Source organism: Solea solea, chromosome 9 (assembly GCF_958295425.1).
Source record: "Solea solea chromosome 9, fSolSol10.1, whole genome shotgun sequence".
NCBI lineage: Eukaryota > Metazoa > Chordata > Actinopteri > Pleuronectiformes > Soleidae > Solea > Solea solea.
In genome coordinates this window covers 18,035,351-18,062,751 of record NC_081142.1, presented here as the reverse complement: position 1 = coordinate 18,062,751, position 27,401 = coordinate 18,035,351, and the positions used below count along the sequence as shown (strand labels likewise).

The following is a 27,401-nucleotide window of genomic DNA, read 5'->3' as shown; positions in this document are numbered from 1 at the left end:
GTTGATTTTGCATAATATGTCCACTTTAACAGGCTGTTGATCTGACGTTGTAGTTCTGACGCTCCAACACTAGGGGTCTCTACCGAGCAGGTCTCCAACCGGAACTCGTCTCCACGTGCCGCCGGGCGGAAGAAGGTTTGTTTTGATCTCGTCGTTGGTTTACAGCGTGCGGCGGCGGCTCTGCTGACATGTGCACAGTAGTTTTACCATCAAGAGACATAATGTCAGCGGCGGAGAACGGCGCGGAGGAGGAGGAAGCGCAGAGAGCAACGAAAAGAAAGATTTCTATGTCTAAGTGAGTGTTTTATAACAGAATCACGAGCTAACTGCTAACTATGCTAACCAACTAGTTCATGTGCTTCAGTGCTGCTGTGGTCCAGGATGGTCTAAATCACTGTTGCTTCTAGATTTTATCCATAATATCGCAAATGTGTCTTTATGTATTAACGTTAACAAGTTAATAGTTAACACTTACAGCAACATGTAACATGGCTCACTGTAACACGTTTATCATAATAAATGTGCTGTGGTCTAAAACTAACATAAAGTCCTTGACTCGATGTTAAAGAACGATTTAAAGGAGATCTCAAAAGGACGTATGAAAAGTTCACGTTAAGCAAATTCTACTGCACCCTGACCACACCAACAGTATTTTCTGTCAGACCTTTTATTTGCTTAATTTGTCGTGGGGTAGTTAGGGACAAGGCTACACCTGACCTAATGGAGTTGTTGTATTTAACTTAATTTTTAACTTAAATTTGCTTAATTTCCAATCCAGTGTTTTCAACACTTTTGTTTCTGTCCAGTTAGTATATTCATGTAAAAGTACAGTGACAAAGTCAACACTGATAGAGAATAATTCAAGGAAGTTTGCTTAATATAAATATTGTATAAATCAATTAAGAAATAAGTCCAGGTGTAAACAATTATTTAATGATGGCAATTTCCATTCAGCTTTCTCTGGCTTGGGGTGCAGGCTGGCATAGTGTCACTGTACAGAGTAGAGTGTTCATTAATGATATAAGTAACGCCTGTGCCTTTCTACTAGAACATGTCAAATTGTTGCTGTGGAAAAGGTCCGTATTAATGCTAAAATTATCTAATTTCATTTCTTCTATGCTAAAAGCGAAGCAATGCAGCACCTTTTCTTTTGATCCACTGCTACTTAAATATTTCCAGGCTATTTCACATGGTTAAGAACCTTATTCAGCAAAGAGACCCCATTTTTTTTTTTTTTAACAAAGTTGCCATTATAAGGCCTTGCATATTAGAGAGATTAGGTGACCATCAACTGACACAAAGTTTAAAGCATCTCAGTGTTCACAGAGTTGAAGCTGTTAAAAATAACCAAATGTTATTTTGTGGGTAATACCAATTGCAGTTAGGATGACCAACCCATGACAACTTCCCTTTACCTAATTACCATCAACTTTATTTGAAATATAGTTATTATTTGTAGAAAATTACCATAATGTAATGAAACACCAATCTCAGCTTGTAAAGTGTGTAAAATTTTGCTTGGCACAAGTGAACAAAGGCTGTTATACTATTTGTTTTTGTCTATTTCATCTTTCCTAACATGTATTTATTCCTGTGATATTTATTTCACAGTTTCTCTGTAAATTATTTGTCTGACGTTTTGTCTTTCTAACAGTTGTGTTGTGTGTCAATCAGAGGAGGCAAAGTACAGGTGTCCAGCCTGTCTTACACATTCGTGCAGGTGAGATTATTGCTCTTAATACAAGTACTAGTTATTTTACAGCAAAATTTTATTAAATGAGCTTTCTGCATGGTGCATAGTCCTACCGATTGTAGAGATTCATTTGTTATGTATTTGAAATCCATTTAGTTATGTTATGTTTTGCTCATATTTTTACAAAGAACAACCTTTGTTGCAAAGGAAAAGTATAGTGTCATTGTTGTTAAGTTACATGTAAGGTTTGTGAACTTAGCTTTAATAGAAAGACTGATGCACTGATTTCACTTACATCAGTAGCACTGATATCACTGATGCACTGATATCACTAACATCAGTAGCCTCGTTCTTTCTATAGTGCACTTGGAACCCTGATGCTAAAAATACAGAAACTTTGCACTGTTGCTTCTGAATCCTTCTGTTAACAGAGAGCTCAGTGAAGTGCATTGCAGCTTTGAGAGAACTAAACCCAAGTGTATGGAAAACCCCCAACAAAACTATTTCCCCATAGTTTTATTATAATCCTACACTCTGATTTGACCCAAGGTGCTCTCTAAAGATTTTCCTGTGAGCCTCGAGTTATGTAACATGAGCCCAAGGTGGAATGGATACACGGATGAAGATGTGGCCCATGGAGTCTTTCAAATAATTTATTCGTGTGGTTGCACTGGACAGTATGTCAAACTTCAAAGTTTTTTGCAGTAGTTCCTCTTTTCTTTTTTCTTGGATAATTAAGCAGCTGTGAGCTTAAGTGCAGAAAAAAGTTCCACATCTAAACCAAAGACCTCACAGATTAATACTTGTTTCTGTTGTTACATTTTGCAATGAGATCCCATGTATAGGATGAATTCTGTTAGTGAGTAGATCTTCTCCCAGATCCCTGCAGTTAGATAATCTTAGTTCGAACAACATAATAGCTGTCTTCCGTGCGTGTGATAGAACTAATATAAACTAGCTCTGTTTTTCCCCATCAAAAATATTATGTAACAATAATCGTAAAAAATCACTTGTACCGTTCCGTGCCGAAATGTAATATTTATAACTGACTTACTGCTTGAATGATGCTTTGGTTTATGGCCAGCAACAACATGCCACTCAAAAGACCAGTGATTCACCGGGCTGCTCCTCATGCTGTGGATGCCGAAGCCTTTACAATAAAACCTTGTAATAGTAAATGGCATGTTAAAGGTCATAGCTGAAAATTTCATTAACATTTAGCAAAGGGCGCCCGGGAGATGTCCTTCCCCTTCTCCCATTGTTGCCTGTTGTTTTGGGCATCATTCAGCATTCCTGGATACAGCCCTTGTCTAATCCTGGCCAAATACCTGTCTATCCCCAAGTGTCTGAAAGTGTCTTTCCACACTCGCCTTAATTCCAGTTTTATTTTTCTTAATAAGGTTTGATTGTGTTTTTCCGAACATCAGTTACAGCCTCTTCGGAGTAACCATATCTGCTAAAGTGATCTTTTGATTTAAAACATCTCTCAAAAATGTAAATGAGGATGTTTTGTAAGAAGTATTTAGGTCCTCACTTAAACGTTTTATTAAATGTAGTAATAATGCTAAATCTATATAGACATAATACAAATACATTATATTGGTATCCGTAGTAAAAGTACTCAGCATGCAGCATAATGGCCCCTTTTTTTATATTATTTTTGGCTGAAACAGTTGAATAGGAAATTTCTTTATAGATACTGGCTCCAGCTTTTGCAGTATTTTAACCTTATTGCTCTTTTGAATGAAGCTGAAATTTGTCAGGTTTCCTGACAGTTTGTCCCGAATCCAAAACCTCCAAACCAAAATAATTTAAAATAAACAAAAACGCCATTTACCACATTTTGTCTGTGTTCTTTTTATTTTTCCAGCTTGCTTTGTGTGAAGAAACACAAAGAGGACTCGGGATGCAGCGGGGTCAGAGACAAAACTGCATATGTGTCTCTCTCACAGTTTGATGAAATGGCACTTCTCAATGGTCAGCATCTTTTTTTTCTTCTTTTTTTCTACTCCTTCCAATTACTAGAAAAGTAAAAACACTAACATATCCAACATATATTACATTTAAAAAGGAATATATGTATTTTCAAGTGAGATTTTAGACTAATAAGCACAATGTGGGTTGTCGAGGATTTTATTTTGTATTTCCTAGTATCATCGTTGATACACTATTCATTTCAGGGTATGTTATCAGTGAGTAGTTTTAAAAGAAATGCTACGCCTTTACGTTTCCGCATGTTTCTTGTTTGTCTTTTCTGGCTCTGTAGACTACAGATTTCTGGAGGATACAGGGCGATTTGCTGACGGAGCCACCAGGGACAATCTCATCCGGACTCCACACAGCACCTTTAAAGTAGGTCTTTTGTTTAATGTTGGGTGAATATTTTAGAGTGGACTTCAACGCCTGAACAGTTCTCTTTTGATCTGAATAAGCATCGTATAATAGAAGAAAAAGTAACTCCATTTTCAAAGTAGAAATTCAACCAAATAGAAGAATCTCATCGTACCTTTCAGACAAATTGGCCAGCTTCAATTTAATTCCAGCATAATTAGGGTATGGAATTGTTTTGATATTTAACAACTAAAAACAGATGGTCCTCTCTACATTGCTGTCACTGTTAGTCATGTGTATGCTTCATAATAGGCTAAATTTCACAACTGCTCCAGCGGATCGTCTAAAACCTTTCTCCCGAGTGCTGAAATATCTTAGCAGCAAGATGAAAAGTTAGTGCAAGGCCAAGTTTATTAGCTTTTAAGTGAGCATCACACTTGCGGTCACCTTTTGAGTTCTATGAGCACCTTACATATCCAGAGGCTGAAGTGTAACGGACAAGCATCTGAGCAAATTTATTAGAAATCACATTATTTATCAGACATATGCCCTGATACATACAATTAGCTGCAGACTAATGTATTAAATAATATACAGTATACAGGTATTACAAATATATACATTCATATTATTTTATTATATTATATCAAATTGAATGCCTCCATATTTTCAGAAGTGTTCTCCTTGACGTGAAGATGAAGATCACTGTGACCCCACAAAACTTTTGTGGGGTCTTTTTTTGCCATAACCGTAATTTATACCGTTGTCATGTGAAAAAAATAAAAATCACTTTATACCTGTTTATCAAATTCCCTTAAAACCTTTATCACATGTATTATATGACCCTGGACAGATAAATGCAATGAAACTTGACTGGTTAGCAGAGGCGTATAACTCTTGAGGCAGTGATTCTGGTCAGAGGCAGTAACCGTGTCTGCGGTCACAAATCAATCAAAGCAACGAGGCATATTCTCTGTGAGAGATAAAGGCTTGGCACAGAACGACTTTTGGGATTTGGGTTTCCTCCAGATTATTACTAGCACAGCAATCTGTTATTGTTCTTTGTATAGTCCCGGCTTTAAATAAATCTCTTTCATTGTCTCTTTCTTCCTGCCAATCTGAAGTCATGGAGGAGCTACATGAGTGCCAGAAAAGAAATGGCTTGTCCTTTCAAATTTAGATGAGAGCAGTAAGAAGGGGCTCAGGTCATCTTTAGTTTGATTCTTAATGAGACAGTGCAGCTGGATTAATTGCAATGGAACAGATGTTTGGTCTATAGATCAATTTGTTCTTTGATGAGATTTCTCTCCCACTGACTTTTCCATTGCACCGAAATATCACACAGTCTGTGATCCCAACAATCTGTCAATCAAGGCTAACAATAGGAGCTTTTTGTAACGTACTGTTTCACCAGACGTTTGCTTCGTCCGAAGTCTGCGGCTATGAGATATTTATTAAAGGTCTTATGACTGTCGTTTTCTGTGGTCTGTTGTTTTCTCAATATTCAAAGATATTTACTTAAGCATCACAGAAATGCTCCTATTTAAGAAGCTGAAGTCAGTGCGTCAGTCCTACTTAGCTGAACGAGTCAGTCAATGAAACAACTCAACTCAGCTCAACTACTACACTGTTCTAAACTATACTGTCTTTAATTTCTGTGGTTCAGATGAAGAGGCTGGCAGCCAGTGCCAGAAAGATGAACATGACCCTGAAGTTTCTCCCCATCACCTTCAGCAAGAGCAGGGAAAACTCCACCTTCTTCCTTTCAAAGTAAGACTACAACTTCTCAGACTCTACATATAGCAAGAATAACCGGGTTCATGACCCGGTCGGAACAAGGGCCTTTCTGCATGGGTTTTCTTTGGGGTCTCCGTTTAGGCAAATTGGACACTCTAAATATGACTGTAGGTGTGAGTGAGAGAGCAAATGGTTGTTTGTCTCTATGTGGCCCAGTGATGGACTGAAGACCTGTCCAGGGTGCACCCTGCCTTTCACCCTATGTCAGCTGGGATTGGCACCAGCGCCCCCCCGCAACCCTCATGTGGAGGATAAAGCGGTAGACGACGAGATGAGACTCTACATTTACTTTTAGTCTTTTCTCGTTTCTACGTGGTTGTTGGCGCAACAAATTGTTTCAGTCTTTGGCACAATTAAATAATCATCATAGATGTTTTATTCAGTTGAAACTACTTTCACTTTGTCATCGCCATCTCAAGAAGGTCATGACCATAATAAAATATGAAAATAATCATCTCTTTATAACATATTTTTTTCACTTTTAACATATCTGATTGTTGCTACCATCGTAGACAAAACATTAAAACAGTGACTGTAATGCAATATCTACAGTGTTTGAATTACCATCAGAGCAGCATAACTGTAAGTCCACCTACTGTGAGACCATTTATGGAACACACAGTCCCCAAGACGACATTCCAGTTTTCTGCTAAGGCTAATTTCTGCTTATTCATCTGCAAAATGAGCTTCATTAGTGATGTTTTACTTAACCACAGGATGGCACTCTTGTGAAGCTCTCACAGCAGTTGTTTTTAGTGCTGGCTCTCTCCATAGTTTATCTACAGCCACTGCCATTCATGGGGGTACAACTTGGACATTTTGTACACTATGACTATGAAATCTAAAGTTACTTGAAACGCCTACACCGGTATGTAACAAACTGAGCCGAGTTGAGGCTGTTACGCAGAAATGGAACCTCTCCTGCTGGGAAGTTTGTCAGATTTCATCAGTGTCCATATATTTGCTGCTTCCAACCAGCACAACACACCTGGTTTGGTTTCTCACACATGCCTTCCAGTCTGATCGCAGTCCAGTAAGGTTCGACCTGGTGAATGAAATTAGTCAAACCCTTTTCTTCTGTGTTTATTAGTATTTAAATACCGTTTCACATTCTTTAGCAATGCCTTGTGCCCTATAATTGATGTTTTTGAATAGGTAAAAAGTATTTGAATAATAACATAGTAGAAATAATTGTTTGGCATGACTTTACCATTTGCAGACTACTTTTTGAAAAATCCCTTGAGGTCAACACACAGCTGTTGTAGGGCTGGGTGATGTGGGAAAATGGTTATCTCAAAACTAAGTTCAAATTATGTGAAATTATTGCACTAAATGTCAGAATATTAAAGTATGTGTAAAGTGATACAGAAATATCTCCTCTTACTGTGTCTCCAGACAGGAAAACTACCTTGCCAAACTTGAATGACTAAAAAATAGAAAGTTAAAATTTAGGTTTCAAAACATTTCAGCAACATTTTCTGCTAAGAGACTCCTTTTTCTTGGTCAGTGGTACCTGCAGCTTCACAACAGGAGTCTGCTATTCTGTGGTTCATTTTGTCATCTTACAGAATATTAAATGAACTGACACAGCTTTCCTGCATGTTTTTACACCCGGGGAAGATGCATTTGCAGGGCAGAGACATCTTTACTAACTAACAAAGCGAAGGCAGTAATGTAGTTGCATTGTAAATCAGATGTATGTATTATATCTGTGTTTGTGCAATGCATGAGCATGTTTATGTATTTCATAACTTATTGTGGGATAATTGTAATCAATAATTTATTGTTATTAAATAATTGTCTATAAGAAAACATGGGGGAACATGAGACTTTGGTTCCAATAAAGATCCTATAGTAACATTTTTCATCTATCATTTAGAATAAACTTGGGGTGCAAAAATGAACATGTGATAAATAATTTGGTTAACAGTTGATGGTGCTGTTATTTTGCCTGTGCCCATTAGTGGTTTAACTATTAATGTCATCATTCTACCCTTGTGGTAATGTAGAGAGCAAGCCTCATTGCTACTCTGAGACCCTGGAGTAGGGAGTAATTCATTCATATGGGCATTTTTCCAATTTTGCTCAAGTTCACTGGTGGTCTTGTCATGTCTGGCACCTTTTCTCCCTCATTGGACAAACTTCTGCCACCCATTTTTCCATTATTTTGAGGCTTGAGCCTGAAGAAGTAGAGGGGATGGTTATTGACCAGCATATTAAAGGTTTATGAGTCTAAAATACCCAGGGACAACAGAAGATGCCAATCAGAATTGCTACTAAAAGAATCCTTTGTCATTCCCTCAACTGGTTTTACGTTGTTTCTTTCCCTTTCACCACCCTGTTTTCCATCCTTAAAGACTACCTCTCTGTCATGTCTGTCTCTGTGCACGTCACATCTCAGGATGAGGCAACATGATGTCAGGTTATAGCTGTAGACTCTGCCCAGCCTCCAAACCCACACCCCCCCATTTCCAACTTAACATTTGTCAGATGGTAACAGAAGGTTTTTGTAGGAAGAGACCAGAGTGTCTGTGTGCAAAGTTTTCGTTATTTAAAAAAAGTTCAGCCTCTGGGGAAATGAGCTAAAATCCCACAACTGCTCCAGCAAAAGACACAAGAAGAGTCTTTATGCTTTCTTGCTGTGACAGCATCTACAGAATAATCAAGAGCCAGCTGCACAGTTGTATTTCTTTGTTTACGTGGTTAGTCTCACCAGGTCTCTCTGAAGATTACTCAACTAACTAGAATAATGTACCATTCACCCATCAGCAAATGGAGGTAAGGGATGGGATGGCATACAGTAAATTGTGAGAAATCCAAAGACAATGTGCCTCAGAATGTACCAAGTACATAATATAAAAAGCAGATGTGTGCGCAGTGTGACTGCAGCTGGTTAGTGACATATTCATGCTACGCACTCGCACTGCCAGAAAAGGATCATTACTGGCAGACGGTTAACTCAAACACATGCCTAGCAGTGGTTGTATGTGTGTGTGCATGTTAAGTGTGACTGTATGTGCATGGAGTGTGAGGTTTTGTGCGTGCGTCTCTTTGATTAAATGTTCGTATGCAAAATAATGACCGTGTGGCTACTTTCTTTCCACCTCTTGCCGGTGACTAATTTCAAAACAAGGCATGAACAGTGAAGAGTTTGATGAAAAATTACAGGCTGCCTCTCACTCCAACCCTTGGAGGGTGAGTATACAACAGCTGGCATTTGGCAGAACATTGGGCAGTCGTGTTAGAGTGGAATTATGTTTTCTACGGTCTCTGCCTGGCATAGCAGGGAATTTTCCTCTGGACAACATATTGCAGAGCTAGTCAATGTGGACGATAACTGAACATATGTCCATATAACTTCACATAATTGGTAACTGAAGCTGTTTGCCCCCAAATATTCAGCCTCAATTATACCCAAGACTGAATTTTAGCACCTTTGTGGTATAATGGTGCAGTGATAACAGGTTCATAACAGGTTTATAAAAACCTTTGAATGAGTTTTGAATAAAATAGTGTACCTAATGAAACAGATGGGGGCATGACTGTTCCCCGTGCATGCTCGTGTGCGCCACAACGTTGACTGTCCAAAATTTAAGTTCAAATAAAACAGTTGGTAGCAACTTCAGTCGAACATAGTTTTAGACTCCAACAGGCAACCTTCTGGTTGTCATTGGCTTGATTAAGCACTGCTGATACAGAACAGAGTCTATGTCGGCTGCCATCGGAGGCAAACCTCGCATCAGAATGTTAAGTAGCAGTTTCATCAGCATTGCAAACACTGTCATCACAGTGGGCCACATAACTGTGGGCCACACGCTGCTGTCTGGCTCTGAGTGAAATTCCTAACTGTAAATTAACCAGACATGTGAATGTGCTGCCTGAGCTACAGAGAACATAAACTTACCATGTGTCTTGTTCGGTTGAGTGGATTTTAATAATTAGGTTTCCATGTGTGATGTTAAGCTCAAATATAATTACGTAGTTTTGTACTTGGAGGGAAGAATTTAAGTATTGGTGAGATTTATTGTTAATGACAGTTTTTAAATCCACTGAAACTTCAGCTCAAGATGCAGCTACATTGGCAGACTGCATTAGCAGCTTTTGGATAAATTACCTTAATTCCTTTTTTAACTGGGACAATAAACCAGTCAACTGATATTTCGATATTTCAACACTGATTGTCGGCACTAATTTCTCTCTTAAATAATGCTCATCAAACCTCCGTTGCATGGCTGTAGACTAGTGACAGAGGACCCAAAACATTTCTTTTTGTTCTGCACATTCTAGTCAAGGGCAGATAAGTTACGGCAAATGTCTTGAGCTGCAGCTACCTGTTATCTCTGCCTCCACCGATCAATCAACTTCTCCATTTCACTGGCTGAGGTGTTGGATCCACTGGTTAATTCAGTCTTTTTGGACACTGAATTTATTTGTTATATCACATTAAAGTGGCCCCCAGAGTTCTGCCATCTCAGTCCACCAACGCCCACTTGCCACCCCAATCCTGGCATCTGATGGGTACATGCTGAACACATGATTTCATACGTTATGCCATTTTTGGTGGATCTGTCCTTTCCTTAATCCAGCCAGATGGATTTGTGCCCTCACTGCCAAACCACCAGTAAAGATTCTGCTCTCTCTTGTTTTAGTGGAATAAGTAACTCTAATCACATAACAAACCGAGCTAAATTTGCATTTTAAAAATGTTAAAGAGTCCAATTTTCCTAAACACGCTGGGCTGTACAGCATGCCCTTTCAACCATGTAATCTAAAGAAAAAATATATTCCCGGTTGCCACCCATTTCCCTCAACAGGAAACTTGTATACATATTTGTTGACTCAACACTACTAGATGACTGCTCAATCAACAGAAATGAGCAAGCGAACAGTAGTAGTTGTGTGATGAAAATGAGAAAGCTTGACAAGTGGACACTACATACACTAAAAGCCATCTACCACCTTACACAGCCTTTGTTGACTGGGAGTTTTTCTTTAGTTGATTGTACAAGTTCATCACTTGTTTAATAATACACCTCTCCCTTTTTCCCCACTCTAAAATTGCAATTGCAAATTGCTTTTGACATCAAATTGTTCTGGTTTCAAACCTATCTTTCTGTGATTTTAGTGCTTAATCTATTTTTAAATGGAAATAGTTCCAGGACCGACCTTCTTATTACTGTCTAAATACCTTGCTTAAGGCCTTTCAGCTATAACTGTTGAGGGACGAGAGACAGACAATTCGCTTTAAGGAGTTTCTGGTATTCATTGCAGTTGTATACTCTAGGTGCTTCTGTTTTGACTTTTTTATGCTGCTCCCTCCTCGTTTTCCTTAACAATGAATGATGGCACTTATCCCAGGTATGCACCGTGGCCTTGCCTGAAATGATTGCTTACAACTTTGGCCCAGCCCCTTTTCCACTAAAAGACATAGTTTCCATTCACTGTAATGACAGAATAATGGCATCACACCTGGCGCTCCACCCGCCACCTTTTACTTGTACATACACACTCGCACACATAACAAGTGGACATACGCCGTCTCAGTACAGACGAAACTCGGAGAGTAAACGCATAAATTCCTCTGACTAAGAGGTTGGAGGTGTTTGGTGCCTCCTACAATGACGTAGGGAATCCCCTCCTTACAACTCATTACCACCTTTTAACAAGGGCTATGCTAGTTCTGCACATATTTCTCCTCTTTCCAATGTCCATGTGTCCTGTGTCTGTTTTCAAGAAAGATACACATGCCCCCTTTGGTATATTGGTGCCACCTGGATCCAAAGAACAGCACCTCTATCACCAAAACTGAGCCTTGTGTCAACAAAGTTGTTAAGTTGTGCCCCCTGGTCCAGTGATTGAGATTATGTGCCTCATATTTTTGCTTTGTTTTATTTTTTCACCATGCTAGTACATAGTAGCTTCTTCTGTAACCACAAAAAAATGTTCTGTTCCTACAAAAGTGACCCAAACAAAAGTTTTTTTTTTTTTTTTAAATAAGAAATAATGAATCATGTATTGTTCAACACTCATGAACACTTAATGTGTATGTGTGCCAAATGGGGGTCAGTTGTCAATTGTTCCCAACTTTGAACAAAATACCTTTTCTGCACGATTCTGAGCGTCCATTTAAACGTATTACATCATGGTTTGTCTGGCAGATTGGAAGGACATTTGGTCCTCTCATTTCTGGTCCTCTGAGAATCTTCATGACTCAGTTGATTTATTGGCTTATTATGAAGGTCCACGGTCCACCATTACAACACTTTCACATGCACCGGCTTGTTAAAATAATGAGTCCAAGATTGATTTCGATATTAATTGCAGTTTAGTCTGTGTACTGCCAAAAACTACTGAATATGTTCATTAGATAAAACAAAATCATGCAGCCTATCTTTTAAATGATCAAAATAATTTTGCGGTTAGCATTAAGAATGAAATGACTCTAAAACAATTGCATAACTTAAACAGCATTGCAGAATAACTGTGGAAGGCACTTTTCTTGTTTAAAGTGTGAGTTGAAACCTCTAATGTACTGTAACTGCAGGTAGCTGTGCAGTCTTGTTATTGAATTCAATTAAAAGGACACACGTTTTATATTAAAGATATTAAAAGAAACTTCTAAGTTGTTCTCTGAATCGTGCTTGGTGCGTATGAAGGCCTTAATAACAAGGTTTCCTGTGCGTACCTTACAATTAAGCTCTGCGTCTCTCTGAGGGTGTGTTTCATCATCATTCCTCTGACCCATCAAGGCCTCCATCCTTGTACTTTGATGGAGACGAGGTTGATGAATCAGCTCCATCCTATATATGGCAAATTCTGTGGTCTTGGTCAGCACAAGTCCTTGAAGTTATGCTCAGCACTCAGTGTGTGTGGTAGTTGACTCTGGACAAGCATTAACATAGAGATGATACCTTGCCAGTGGCCCATTTTCTGTTTTATGGGGACACCAATTGAACAGAATTGTATGATTCTCTCTGGAACGAGTCATCCTTCTCTGTGAAGTCAGCTTTTATCAAAGATGTAAAATGTGTGTATGGACTATTCATTCAACTCTTATTTGAAGTTGTGCAATTTCATGTTTTTACTCATGTCTTCTAAGTGTTTTTGATAGATTACGTTTTTTCTGGCTCTTCCTGAATCATGGCGACAGTAGTAGATATGAGAACAGCAGCTGTTTGGGGATTAGATGTTTGGGTGTAGAGCACGCCCAGCAACCCAGCAAACCCAACCACGTTTAACAGTTACTGCCCCCAAAGCATTACCCCAAAGAGGTGATCATTATGTGATATCCAGCAGCTGGTGTCCTAGTATTGAGTGTATATGTCATGGTCTCTATGGTAACTCTGATTTATTCATTCACTCACACACATACACATAAACAGATGGACAAGTTCTTGGAAGCAGCCATGCTTATTGTCTTGGACAGATTAGGACTGAATCCATTTTATGCTTCAAATTTAAACAATGGTATTTGTGTTTGACTGTGAAGGGGATATTGTGAGAACACTGGTGACCTCATCTGTCGTTGTCAAAAAAAACAACAACTACAAGACTACAACCACTGTTGTTTTTTAAAAGCTGAAACTAAAAACTTGTTTGCCTTGTGTCTCCCGTAGGGAAAAACGCTTCATGTGGCACCTAAAGCTCATCTTTCCCCAGAGCAGCACAGAGTTCACTCAGAAGAGGTGAGTTACGCAATAAAAAATTTAGTTTCTTGAATAATATGCTTATCAAATTTGTCTGTTAAAGCACAAGTGTCAGGAATAGAAAACATTGTAATACTCAACAGGAGAAGTTCTTCTTCTTGACAAATCTAGTTTAATCCGACACTTGGCAAGAGTGAATTGTTGCACTTCCCAGAAATGTCATCAAAGTTACAAACAAGTTGTGACTTAATTTTGGATGTTGGATGTTCTTTTTCACATTATATCTATTTTTTTTTCTTTAATTTTAGGGTATCTGATGGACAAATTTTGAAGCAGATCTTGATGACTTACATCCACCCTACAGAGTCGGACCATGTGACACGCCAAAAGTGAGTGTTTTCCTGTTTTACCGTTAAGTTTGATGTTGCATTTTTGTTTTAAAGGACAACCCGATACCTAAATTCATAGTTTTAGTGTACCAGCTTTTGGCTAAATACATCTCCAATACTAGTATACCTTTTCTTCCATTTTCTTCCATCTCTTATTGAGGCCAGGCCTCATTTGTTAAAGAGACTTTAAATTCAATGAGACTTTTATCTAATTGGATATGCCTACGTGCTTTTTAAGTTTGTTAAGCCTACAGAGCTTTCTGATAAACACACATTTAACATGGCAATCAGAGATGGCAGACTTCACCCCATTCACGCGACGAGCCTCTCTCAGCCTATATGTGAAACAGAATCTGCGGCGCGACGGTAGACATCTGACTCCAGATCAGAAGGTTGTGTGTTTGAATCCACGTCAGGGTCAAAATTCTAAAAAGTTATTCTAAATTCTAACAAGCCTCTGTTGCTCATATTGCAAACAAGTGCAGATGCACACACAGACGGAGCCACCAAAAACAATACTGCACTCCCACTCTGTGGGGTGAAATAATTGTATTGAAAAGTTACATACTATATCTTTAAACAAACACGGGTTAGGTTCTGTGCTACTGCAGAGAGCTCTTGGAATTTCGTATTTGTGCTCCCCTAACACTTACTTTTTTGACGATTTCTTTTTTCTGTGCTTAAAGTTGTTGCTTAAGGCCATTTTGGCCTCCTAAACTAAAGTGGAAACTGTGTCTGTATCCTTGGCATTAAATAAGAGGTACTGTCTTAAGTATATTTAGCTTTGTCGCTGTGTTTCTAGTTTGATTTATTGCCACTGACCACTGTTCCTGTACAGTCGCGGAGCAAAGCCAGAAACCATAGATCAGTGAGTCGCATTCAGTGGTAGAAATTCAACAACCCAATTGTTTTTGCTTCAGTCACTGGACTCATGAAACAGAAAACTTAACAATGTAATAACAGACCCAGAAATCAACACTAGTTTGAAATGTGGTTTGGAGGACATTAAACTTTAAGGATAATGACAGCTTGTTGTTTTCTCTTGAAAAGTTCAAAAGAGCAGTTTTACTGCTGGCAACCACTGTGGAGCTGTGTTTAGTTAGTGGATTCTCTTATTCATAACAACTGGGAAAACAAGTGGGGCAAACAAAGCTAATTGAATTTCTCATAATAATTGCTGTTGAAATGTAGCTATAGGGAAACCTGTACTTTTAACAGTGTGGTATAATGTCAAGCACATGAAGTTATGCTCATCTCGTATTGCTATTCATGTGGGTCTAGGCAAGTTACATAATTTTAATGAATTGTTTTTTGCAAGAAGCTGCTTAAGTAGCACTTCTCTGAGTCAGCTTTTAAGCTCAAATTACTTTTCAGTTAACAGAAAATTACGAAACATTTTCATGGTACATTTGCTCATGACCGTTAAAATGAAAATGCAGACTATGATTTAGCTGCAGCTTCTTAATTGAAATAATTTAACAGATTTACTTACCAGCCAAAACCAGTCTCCATCTATAAATATATCACCCATTTGGTTTCAGCTTGGGTTTTGATGACCTGTGTCAGGTCACTGTGCCTGCATGCCAAACCAGAGCCCCTGTAATTGAGTTTGGCAGCAGCATGGTCAGGCATTATGCCTCAGTTACAGGACAAAATGTGTGTGCATGTATATGAAGAGTCAAATAAAGATACAAAAATAGCTCTGAGCAGATGAATGTTCACTAAGTGTTTCTTCCTCTCCTTAATATAATGTACAGCACATATTAATGAGCATCATTAGTGAATAGAATATATAAGTATGTGCATTATTATAGTAAGAATGCTAATTTACTGTGTTTGTGGTCCTGGAGTACACAAATATAAACTAATTAAATTAATTAAAGTAATGTTAGAATGTAATTAAAACATTGTCACATATCTTTCCTGCCTCACTTGTCACAATGCACTCAACTTAAATGTAAATATTCCTTATTAGGTTGATAAATATGCAGTGTGGCTGTGTTTAACTGGAGACAAATTAGGCGGTGCATGCACTGTTCTGAGATTTTCTATCCTGAGCTTTCATATCAATCTCTTCATTCACACAGGGTTCAGTTGAGGTTTCTTCATTCTTCATTTCCCAGGCTCCTGTTTTTTTCAAAGTTGAACTCCAGTCTGCGAACAAGGCAGGCTCTTTGATTTCAAAACACTGAGCATTTCTAATCTGAAGCTCTAACAGTGCAGCGATCTGACTCCTCTGACCTAAGCTTTGAGCTGATAACAGTCAGCAGTAAGCGGTCTATTGTAGAACCCACAGCAGAGTCATAGTGCACACTGGTGTACCTCTTTGAACGGCCACCTGACTTGGCCCAGCGCCGGTGATTTAGACACAGCCTCTGCTTAGTCCAGATTCATGTGAGTGGACGTCAACTCTCCGTGGAACCTTTGGCTGGCTTTTTGCTGCAGGCTCAGGTGCCGTGGCTGTCATTAAGCATTACACAAGATACTTCACTCAGACTCAAATCCCATACATATACTGTGGCTCCGTCGGCATGACATGCAAGTGTACATTTGGGGTCTCTCTGGTGCTACACTCAATGGGCTGTTTGTGTTTTTGACCTTTACTGTTGCTACCTTAAAAACTGCACAGTCAATCTACGCTTATCTTTTGTTCTTGTCTACTTTGAGGGAGGTTGGGTTTGAGTCTCTAACCCCTCTGTGTTCATGTAAATATCTCTTTCAGGTTGAAGATGTATGTGCAGCAACCCTTTGATCATGTGAAAGTCTTCATGAAAGTGGAAGGCAGGAAAGCGAACTCTGTGAGGTGAGACCACTCCATCATTATGATAGATGTGATGTTTTCCTGGTTCATTTTTAGGATTTCTCATGTCAATTAATTAAACATTGCAGCGTAATGGAGAGTTCTTGAGTTAAACATGGTTTAACTGACCATAAGGCCCCTTGTGCCTTATTATGTGTAAAAAAATCAATTTATTTGACTTGCTTGGTAGTTGAGTTACTTTTGTTAATTTTCATAAAGTTAAAACACAGGATAAGAGGGTGGTTCAATGCATGACGTGTAGTATGTATTCAAAGCCTTGTCAAAGTTTAATTATTTTGGCTTTTATATGCTTATTTACACACTTTAAACACAAAGCAAAACAAATACATGTTCATGTATAAAATTCTGAATATGTTCCCACTGCAACTGCCTCACTGAAAACAATTTATCACAGAAAATAAAAGTAAGCATCTCTTTTTTTAACACATTTAGATGCGTCAGAATCCCGTCATTACCAAGGCATCCCGCCTGTGTTGAAGCTCTGTCCGTTTGACTAGGTTTGCCAGTCATGACTGATTTAATCAGTATAAAGCGAGTGTAATTTGTCAATGAGCATGACGTCACTAACTAAATTCCTGCGAAGTTACACAGACGTTGAGAAACAAGGCCTTCAGGGTTCGAAGAGAGCCACCGATCTAGAAAATTGTCTACAACTTTTACAGGACGTATGTCTTCCATCCTTGCTTTCTTTCTCTTTCTCTCTCACTCCATTTCTGTTTTCATCCCTCTGTAATGTCTGTGTCTCCATATGTGTCTGTTTTTCATGAGGGTCTCATTAGGAATTTATAAGGATGTGCTGATAGCACCCATTTCCATCGCCTTGTTTCAAATACTTTGGCTGTCTTCCATTTCCACTTAGTCAGGGAGTGAATAATGATCCGTGGTGTTGATAATCAGTGCCCCCCCAGCCAATATGACACATCATGAACCCTCCCACCCCATCCTTCATCTTCTCTCTATAATACTGCAAGGTTTCTGCCTTACTGTGTGCCTTGAGATAATGATAATAGTGATATATATATATATATATATATATATATATATATATATATATATATGTGTATACAAATATACAAAAGTACATGATTAGATTGTTGTAACACTATGTAAACACATAGGCAGGAATTTGTTTCTAAGAACACATTTCCATTCACACAAATTACTTCACTGTCTACTATTTTATTTCTAGCACTGCTTTGATAGTGACCAGCCTGGGTTCACGAAATGCAGTATCATTAATATCAGGAACTCCGTTGTCATCCACATTTAAATCCATTGTGGGGGAAAAAAAATATTGTATGACTCCTGACAGTTACTTCCCTGAAACTGTTACAGTCATAAAGCAAACATGTCAGGGAAAGAATGTTTTGACTGTGTCTTTTCATGTCTATGGCGATGAGTAATACCGGTTATATAAATCTCACCTTCTCTGTAATCTTTTCCTGTAATATCTTACTAGCTCTGACTGGGTTTGCATAAAAGGGATATTTGATTTTTTTGTCCTTCCAAAAAAGCTGAATACAGGGGCAAGTCCAACAAATATTTCCATGGTTGACCATGACTTCCCCAAGGCCAAAGTAAATCTGAAACAAAAAGACAATCAACCTCCAGTCTAAGGTCACATACGATTTAAAGTTCCCAAACAATAACAATAAATGGACATCCACTATTTAAAGAATAATTTCATACTCTAGCATTACTGTTAATTTATAGCATTTGCTAAACCGTATGATTACGTCATTGGTCGTTGAATGTCTACGGGAATATCAACCCAGGCACATAAAAAAGCTCTTGTGCTCAAATAAGTAAAGATGTGTGACCAGTTAACATCCTCTTACTGGAAAAAAGACAGCCTGTGCATCAATAGAACCATTCATTCCCTTGTGGGTGTTTGTTTGTATTATTTTATTTTGTTTATTTTTACGAGTTCCAGCCCTAAGATTCAGAGTATGCCATCCCCTCCTTAACACTCCTTAACTTCCCACAATGATGTGTCAGAATTAGAGATGCTGGGTTTTGCCGTTGCACCCAAAAGTGGAAATCTTTGTGTGTGTGTGTGTGTTATTCTGTTTTTATAACCACTGTTTGCACTCATTAGACACTGGTGTTTCTGTTCTGCTCAAGCTCTGCTTTCTTTTCCACATTTGTGGCAAACCCTCTCCTTAGCCCTCCCAAGCCTGTCAACTCAACTTTGCCTGGAGCTATGTTCAAGTTTGTTCTGTGCAGCAGATGCTTCTCCAGGTCCCAAACAATGCTGGACTGCAATTGGCAACTAATAGGCAAGGCAAGGCCAATGAGCAGCTCTGACATGTATTTAGGCCCAAAACATTCATTTAAACTACAGGTGTGATATGGTCCATTTTCTTGCTGTTGGTCAGGACTCTGGCAGCAGCATTCTGGATGAGCTGCAGCTGCTTGATTAATTGTTTTTACCGAGACCTGTAAAGACACGATTACAATAATCTAACCTACTAAGAATAAATGCATGAACAAGTTTTTCCATGTCTTGTTTAGACAGAAATCCTTTAATTCATGCAATGTTTTTGAGATGATAATAGGTTGATTTAGTGATGGTCTTTATGTAACTGTTAAAATTCAGGTCTGAATCCATAAATATACCAATATTTCCGGCTTGGTCTGTGGTTCTAATTGTCACTGAGTCAAATTGACCACTGACCTCAAGCCTCACGTTTTTGGGACCAAAAACAATGACTTCTGACTTTTCTGCATTGAGCTGGAGAAAATTCACTGATTGACCTGTTGAATACACTCAGTCATTGACTGTAATGGACTGTAGCCATGTGGTGACACTGTAAAATAGAGTTGTGTGTCATCAGTGTACGTGATAGGAGATAGGAGATGTTATGATACTCCATGATCTGGGCCAGTGGGAACATATAGATGTTGAATAAAAGTGGCCCAAGAATGGAGCCTTGAGGGACCTCACGTGTCATCTTTGCTCGCTCAGATTCACAATTACCCAGTGAGACAAAGAAGTCACATTCTTCTAAGTAAGATTTGAGCCAATTTAGCACCGTACCAGAAATTCCGACCCACTTCTCCAGTCTTTCGAGCAACATTTTGTGATCAACTGTGTCGAATGCAGCACTGAGATCCAGTAGTACCAACACTGAAGCTAATAGACACTAAAATAGCAGGAATGGCATGAATAGAAGCAGTTATTATTATCCCCAGTGTCGGTTTTATTGTAAGATTGTGGTAATATTTCCTTAATTCCGAATTTCTGTTTTCATTTTTATCAGTTCCAGTCAGTCTCAGATGTTGTGTGGAAATTATGGTCCAGGTTATTTGCAAAAGAAATCGGCTCGTACAACCACATTTCACGATGAGTGCTGCAAATTTGCCTCACTTGAAAACATGGTGTCCTAAAAGGAGACGGAATGTGCTCATCTGTCAAATATGGAAGTCAATGCCATGGATCAAATTGCCACAAGTGGAGACGAAGCTAGGACATTCCGACATTTGTACTCTTTTTTTAAGGACTGACTTATGTACTTTGAGAATTTGTAACGTGACAAAGACGAGAATTGTCAGGAGGTTTTGTTAAATTTCAATGACAGTGTAACCTTTTACTCAAATTCAGTGTTATTTTTGTCAGGAAAGATGCATACTTTGCATCTTTTTGCATCTGCATATTCCCACACTAGTTTTGGTTTTCATGAGGGCTGCAACTAACACTTTATTTCATAATTGATTTGTTGTTTTGTCCATACTAACCCTGTTGATTAGTAAATCCCAATCCTTTGAAATGAAGTTCTCAAGTTCTCTTGTTTTAGTTTTAAAGCTTCCTTTGTTTTATGGAGCAAAGAAACCAGAGGATGCTGGAAAATCAGAGAGCTTGTTTTTATTATTACAAAAAAAAACAAAAAAAACATTTCATTAGTCATTGCAGCCCTAATTTGCATACAATCCAAGTTGGGCATAAACAGCATTTAAAGAGCTGATTAAGTGCCGTATTTGCATTGAAAAAAAAAATCCCTGCAAACCAAATAGTACTTGATATAATATTGTGGATAGTGAGTGGATAGCTATAGACATGTCCAATTTGTTTTTGCACTAGATTAAAACAATATAATTTGTTATAAAAATCCCATCTATTAAATATCAAAATATTTGCGTGATTCCTTACCACTGCTGTCTCCCAATTCAACAACGGAGGAAACGACACAATCAGAACCTCCATGAAGAGGACATCCGTCTCTGATCTGTTCATTCACTAGAACACTATATGGAGACCAGATGTTGGCCTGTTCCTGACTAAGCCATCGTGCCGCGTTTCTAGAAAAGGCCAGAGTTTAAATAATCCCATCAACACCACACACAGTCCCACTATGCTCTGCCAGTACTCATCCTTCTCTGTTGTGTAGAAACACTTGTGTTTTAGTTTAGCCTGTATATTCACAGAAACTAAAAACATCCTTTAACATCCATTCATCACAAGTTGGACATAAAATCAAATGAAATGGAAACAGCATTTGTTGGCTTTGCACAATGCAAATGGGTGTAGTTCTTGTTGATATTCTGCGCTTGCTTGCCTCAACATCAGCTTCACAAACAGTTTTTCACTGATTATGTTTTTGACAAACATTTTTGTCATCTTTTTCATTCAACCTGTAAATCCATCACCCCAATATCGTGTTTATGATATTTGTTGATGTGAAGAACTGTCAGAAATAACCTGCAACCATTTGTTTGTACTGTGGCAGGCAAGGTTCTGTGTGTTTTGAGGCCCAAACTACCTACCACTACTACTACTACTACTAGAGCTGCAACTAACGATTATTTTCATAATCGATTAATCTGTCGATTATTTTCTCGACTAATCGATGAATCGTTTGGTCCATAAATATCAGAAAACCTTAAAAAATTTTCATCGGTGTTTGTCAAACCTGGAAATGATGATGTTCTCAAATGTCTTGTTTTGTCCACAAACCAAAATGATCAACTTTGAATGATTTCTTTGTTATTCAGAGCAAAGATATGAAGAAAATAGTCACAATTAAGAAGCTTAAACAATCGAGAATGTTGTTTTAATCATGAAAAAAGCTTCAAACCGATTAATCAATTATCAAAATAGTTGTCGATTAATTTAGTACTCGATTAATAATCGATTAATCGATGAATTGTTTCAGCTCTAACTACTACTACTGCTGTCCTGCAGGAAGTGCCAATATATTTCCAATTATTTGTGGGATCATATGATTAAATTAAGCCCACCTAAGGAAAATAGTATCAGGAGGGGAGGGCTGTGTTGGAAAATGTCCATCCTGTGAAGACTTGTAAATGTCACATTATAATAGAGTGCTTTGATTGCTTTGGGGAGTGGGTGTCTCCACGGGTGGTTCTCAGTCTGCCGGTGCTTTTAGCAAAAGAAACAATCATCAGTCTGGCAGAGGCTTGACATCTCTTAGGGATGGTGCCAGTTACTGTATAGACCCAGAATGTATCATGCCTTCCATTTTGACGATGACAGCCTGGAGCTGGATGGTTCTGAGTCACTTGAGTGTTGAGGCGATCCATGTCTCCCAAACACCCTGGCTAACTGTTTAGTGATTTATAACCCGTCCCTAATCCACGACAGGAGACAACGCAAGACTGATGTCATCTCATAAGAGCTAAAGAAGGGGAATGTGAGACAGCGCCTTCATGTGCTTGAGAGTGATTCTTGGTTTAGTCTGTTTCCATCTGTTGAGAGGGACATCAAGCAGGATCTTCACTTTGCTAAGAGAGGCAGCTGGGAATAAAGTTGCCAGTAACAGAGCAACAGCCAACAGTTGACATCTTCCGAAAATGACCTTTGTGTCACATAATTTACCCATACTGTAATTGAGTTGTCTTGCAATAATTTCTTTCTATTCTGTGTGCTTTCTTTTCCCTGAAATAGGTATCACGTATTGGACGTCCAGAGGAGCCTAAGGGATAACCTAAGCTACAAAACCCTGGTTGAATATCCTGTGCTACACGTTGTGCTCAAAGAACACTGGAAAAACTATCCTCAGAGAGGGCCAGGTAACTAGTTTCGAATGCCTAATATGTCCTCTGTCCTGTCCGAATGCTAATTCCTGCAGCATCACTAACCCACTGCTTCTTAATTAGCTTTCTTGCTGTATTCACTAAACCTAACTCTTTTGTGGTTGCTGGTCTGTAATTTAACAAAGTAGGGCTATGTAACACGAGTCCAAATCCTATGTCGCTCCAAAACAGCAGCCCGTCTTTACTATCCTGATTCCAACAACATTGTATCATGTCCTGGGTTTTTCAGCTGAGACTTAAAGACTCTCTGTTCCTGTTTTTTTCACTATGGCAACATCCTACCCCAACGGAAATGTGTGTCCTGCACAGCATCATGCACACCATGTAAACCTCAACAGTGACCGTGGCCAAAAAGAGGATTAAACATGGCTTGCTGTTAAACAGTGACCTCATGAGTTGTGACATGAGGGATGAGGAAACAGGAGGTTTGCATACTTTCACCTGTTTATCTGTCTCCTCCCTCTGTTGGATGTTTATATCATTAACGGCGTAGATTTAGAGTTGGGCTATTGTGGTCTTTTGTAACCGCACTGACTGAGTATCATTAGACTGTCGGCCCCAGACGGGCTGAATGACGAATAAGGTAATTTTAGACTGCATGTGTGTTTTCAGCGATAAGGCCTTGGTGCCACACTGTTTTGCTGAAATGTTAACCATAGAAACATACTGATAGTCGCACATGCCATTGCCCGGGAAGCTGTGCAGGAAGTGATAACCATGCAATCGCCAACTGCGGCTGCAGCGTATTCAGTGAGGATAAAGTGATGTTGATGGCCTCTCATGCTCTCACACAGGCAGCGTCCAGCTGGTCAGTGTTCTGGTTTAGAGCACATTCATCTGGACATAATTAGCTCTATATTTTTAAACTGCTATTAAATGAACTGGATTGTTAAGTCGCCTTCAAAACACAATCACTCCTCATTACCTTTCTTTAAGCCTTATTTTGACTTCTCACCATTACCATGGTATGGATACTCTGTAGAGCTGCAACTAACATTTCTTTTCATAATCGATTAATCTGTCAATTATTTGCTCGATTAATTAATCAATCGCTTGGTCCATAAAATATCAGAAAACCTTAAAAAAAATGTTGAGTGGTGTTTGTCAAACCTGGAAATGATGACGTACTCAAATGTCTTGTTTTGTCCACAAACCAAAATGATTAACTTTTAATGATTTCTTTGTTATATGGAGCAAAGAAATTAAGAACATATTCACATTTAAGAAGCTTAAACAATCAGAAATATTGTTTTAATTAATGAAAAAGGCTTCAAATCGATTATCAAAGTAGTTGTTGATTAATTTAGTAATCGATTAACAATCAATTAATCGATTAATTGTTTCAGCTCTAATGCTCTGCTCAAAGAATGAGCAATGAGGTGACAGAACTATTAGATTGTTAGGTGTTTTCTGTACCAACATACAATTTATCCATCTTCTACCACTTTATCCTCCACGTGAGGGTTGGGGGGCCATTGGTGCCAATCCTTGCTGATGTAGGGCAAAAGGCGGGGTACACTCTGGGCAAGTCGCCAGTCCATCACAGGGACACGTAAAGAGACAAACAACCATTCACTGGGAGAAAACCGGATAACCTGGAGAAAACCCACACATGGGAATAACATGCAAATTCCCGTGTTCTGACCGGGCTCACGACCCGGGTAACCACTACACTACACCCCATACAATGTATCATTTGGTAAAAGGGAAAAGTCTCAATATCTGAATGTGTGTGGACAGGTCAGTGACATTTAAAGAGGCACCAATGATGAAAGAGGTTAAACTTGTACCTTGTTTTGATCATACTTAAACCATATTCCATATAAAGACATCTCACTCATTCAACTGACCCCTGTTCAGATCAGGTACAAACAAGCATATTGAGCAATTTCCAGTTTGTCCGTTCACACACAAGTGAACATCGTCTCCATACGTGTATTCAGTGTCCACTTGTGATGAGATTTTGCTCTTCTATATGAAATAATTACAGTTTAAAACTTAAAAAAAAAAAATATCACCAGCCCTTTTAGAAGAGAACAAATGAATGAGTTTGTAATTGGTTTCAGTGATGTGAAATGTTAATTTACATTAGTGATATTTGTCAACAGTGGACTAAAGTAGATCTATATTTTTTAATTATGGTTAGATAAAATTGCCCCATACTCCATCACTGACTCATCACAAAGGATATTAAAATGTATGTGAACAAACCTCAAATGAATGTGGCTAAAATGACATTTTTATTATGGAAGTGTCAAAGACAAACGGTGTAGCTTTTTAATTGCATTACATCACATAGGCAAAAAGTGTAGGCATTAATCTTTTACGTTCTAGCGTCACTTGAATAACAATTTTTTAGGATGCGCTCTGTCTTGAGGTTTAAAGTACATTTGAACGCACATGGGAACATGCAACTCATGGCGTATGTTTTATGATTTATCAGACTGCAGGGACATTGTGTTTTGGAATAATTGCTCATAATTCACAATTATTGTTTTACAGTCAATTACTCCACAGTCTTGTTTTCACACACGTCCACCCTACTTTATGGCACAACTAATTGCTTGGCATGCTGCCTCATCTTGGAAAACAAGCATGGAGCCAAGAATGTAGCGTCGTCATTCCCTAACTGTCTGTACTGACCCTCTCACCCACCCCCGCCCTCCCCTCCCCCCCCGGTCTGTTCTGTGTCTAAACATTTCTATGCAAATGATCACTCTAATAACATTGTGTACAATTTTGAGCATGCAAGAATTTCACTGTTGAAATAGCCGCGTTTAATCATGTCATACACAAATGGGGTCATATTGTTTCAGCTGAGTCTACGTCATTAACAAAGGGTGAAGGAGTGGACCAAAATAAAGTGGACGTGACCCAAGTTTCGCCATTCCTGCAACAGTCTCCCACAACACAGGGAACCAACATCTGGACGGGAACCCGAGGGACCAGGTCTGAATCTAAACCCCCACAGGAGAAAAGGGCCAAGACCGAGTCAGGGGAGAAAGACGTCGAGGAGGGAGAGATCCTAGACAGTAGTGAAGGAGAGGGAGAGGAAGAGGAAGAGGGCGATAATGATGAGGAAAACATCCATAGGCCCGTTGATACCAAAAGCCCTGCAGGTGACATGATTAAAAATGAACCAGGAGACATCAAGGACATTAATGTTGACCCTGACAGCAGCATGAATGAAGACATTTCTGCTCCCACTGAGTGTAATTCAGCTGCCACAGTGTGCGCTGAGGGCAACGTGACTAAGGAGGATGCTGCTGTGAAATCATCAGGGCCTGTTCACACAGGTAAAGCTGCTGACGACTGCAGATAAGATTAATAATGGCCACATGTTCAGGATGAAGTGAGGGAGGAGGAGGCAGACTTACAAACTGACATTAAATCATCCGTGGTTTTTGTCTCTTTTAAAGGAGACGCTTAGGTTTACCAGATGTATTATTGTGTACACAGAATATCATTTCATTATTATTGTTTAAAATGCAAGTTCATCCTTTACATCTGGAAATATACTTTTTATTCTTAATAAAGACTTTTTCTATGGAAATATCTCTGGAAATGATGTTGTACATATGTCGGATATTTGTGGTAATATACCAACCAAAACAAAAGTTTTATTTTTTTGGTCACCTTGTTTGTTTAGCAGTTTATTTTCAGCTTATTCTTTACCTTGTCAGTGGTTGTTGATGGTCTTTATCACAATAGTTTATGCCGCTAAAGGAGCTTTTACAAGAAATCCTTAACGGTTTTGCAAAATAAAGGGCGAGTTGGTCATTGCAGATGCAAACTGCCACTTTTAAACACCACCACTAACGAACTGACCAACTGGAAAAACTCATTCTGCTCGTAAAAATCACATGATACGAGCAAAAAGATCCAGGACTAATAAAGAGCCAATTAATGATCAGTAACGAACCCATTTGTGAGACGAGGCTCAACACACTGGACTCTCGGCACATTACACATATCTTTGTGTAACATGCATGAGGTAATGTTGACTGTTTGTTTTAATTGAAATGTAAGTGAAACCAGCTCGGCGCTGGTCACCCAGAACATTAGTCTCACTTTTCCATCAGCTAATAAAATTTAATGTTGACGTTCTGGTTTTCCTGACACCTCTGGGTGTCTCCCTGTGTGAATGTTTTTACGCATGTGGTGCCTCGACACGCCGTCCTCTTACCTCATGTTGGTTTATTGCGACAACAAGGTGCCAGTAATAACGGATGGTATGGCCCGTTGGTCTGGCCAGTGTTTGTAGATGTGTTTTTATAACCTCTGCTCACCTCTGTTGGATGTTAACCCCTATGGACGGGCTTGTCTTTGATGTCCACACTGTGATGACTGCCGATGACGCATTTTCCACCCCTCTGCAGTCGGGGGCAATGATCTCACATCTGACTGCGCATCCCTCTGTGAGAGAGGACACGCAGACCCCCAACTCATTAACTACTCCTTTGAGTAGTGTTAATGGTAATGTACATGTTCAGATTCACTATAACAGTTTCTTGGTTCTTGTGTGGTTTTTTTTTATGAAACAATCTAAAGTTTGAACTCTTCAAATGTAATGTAACTATCAGTTGAATTAGGTTAAAAAGTTTGATAGCAGCTGTCCAGAACATGTGAAGCTGCGTGCGGGTCACATGCAGCCCCCCCAATCGATTACG

General features: G+C 38.9%; 1 protein-coding gene across 1 annotated transcript; it reads left to right on the top strand.

Moving 5' to 3' along the window:
- The first annotated feature begins 127 nt into the window (after window positions 1–127).
- Window positions 128–26,284, top strand: znhit6 (zinc finger HIT-type containing 6). Its single transcript, XM_058637548.1, has 10 exons — window positions 128–295; window positions 1,655–1,720; window positions 3,564–3,670; window positions 3,960–4,045; window positions 5,691–5,794; window positions 13,438–13,506; window positions 13,776–13,856; window positions 16,579–16,659; window positions 22,583–22,707; window positions 25,548–26,284. Exons 1-10 carry the CDS (start codon window positions 189–191, stop codon window positions 26,051–26,053), a joined length of 1,332 nt encoding a protein of 443 aa, XP_058493531.1. The 5' UTR covers window positions 128–188; the 3' UTR covers window positions 26,054–26,284.
- The last annotated feature ends 1,117 nt before the right edge of the window (window positions 26,285–27,401 follow it).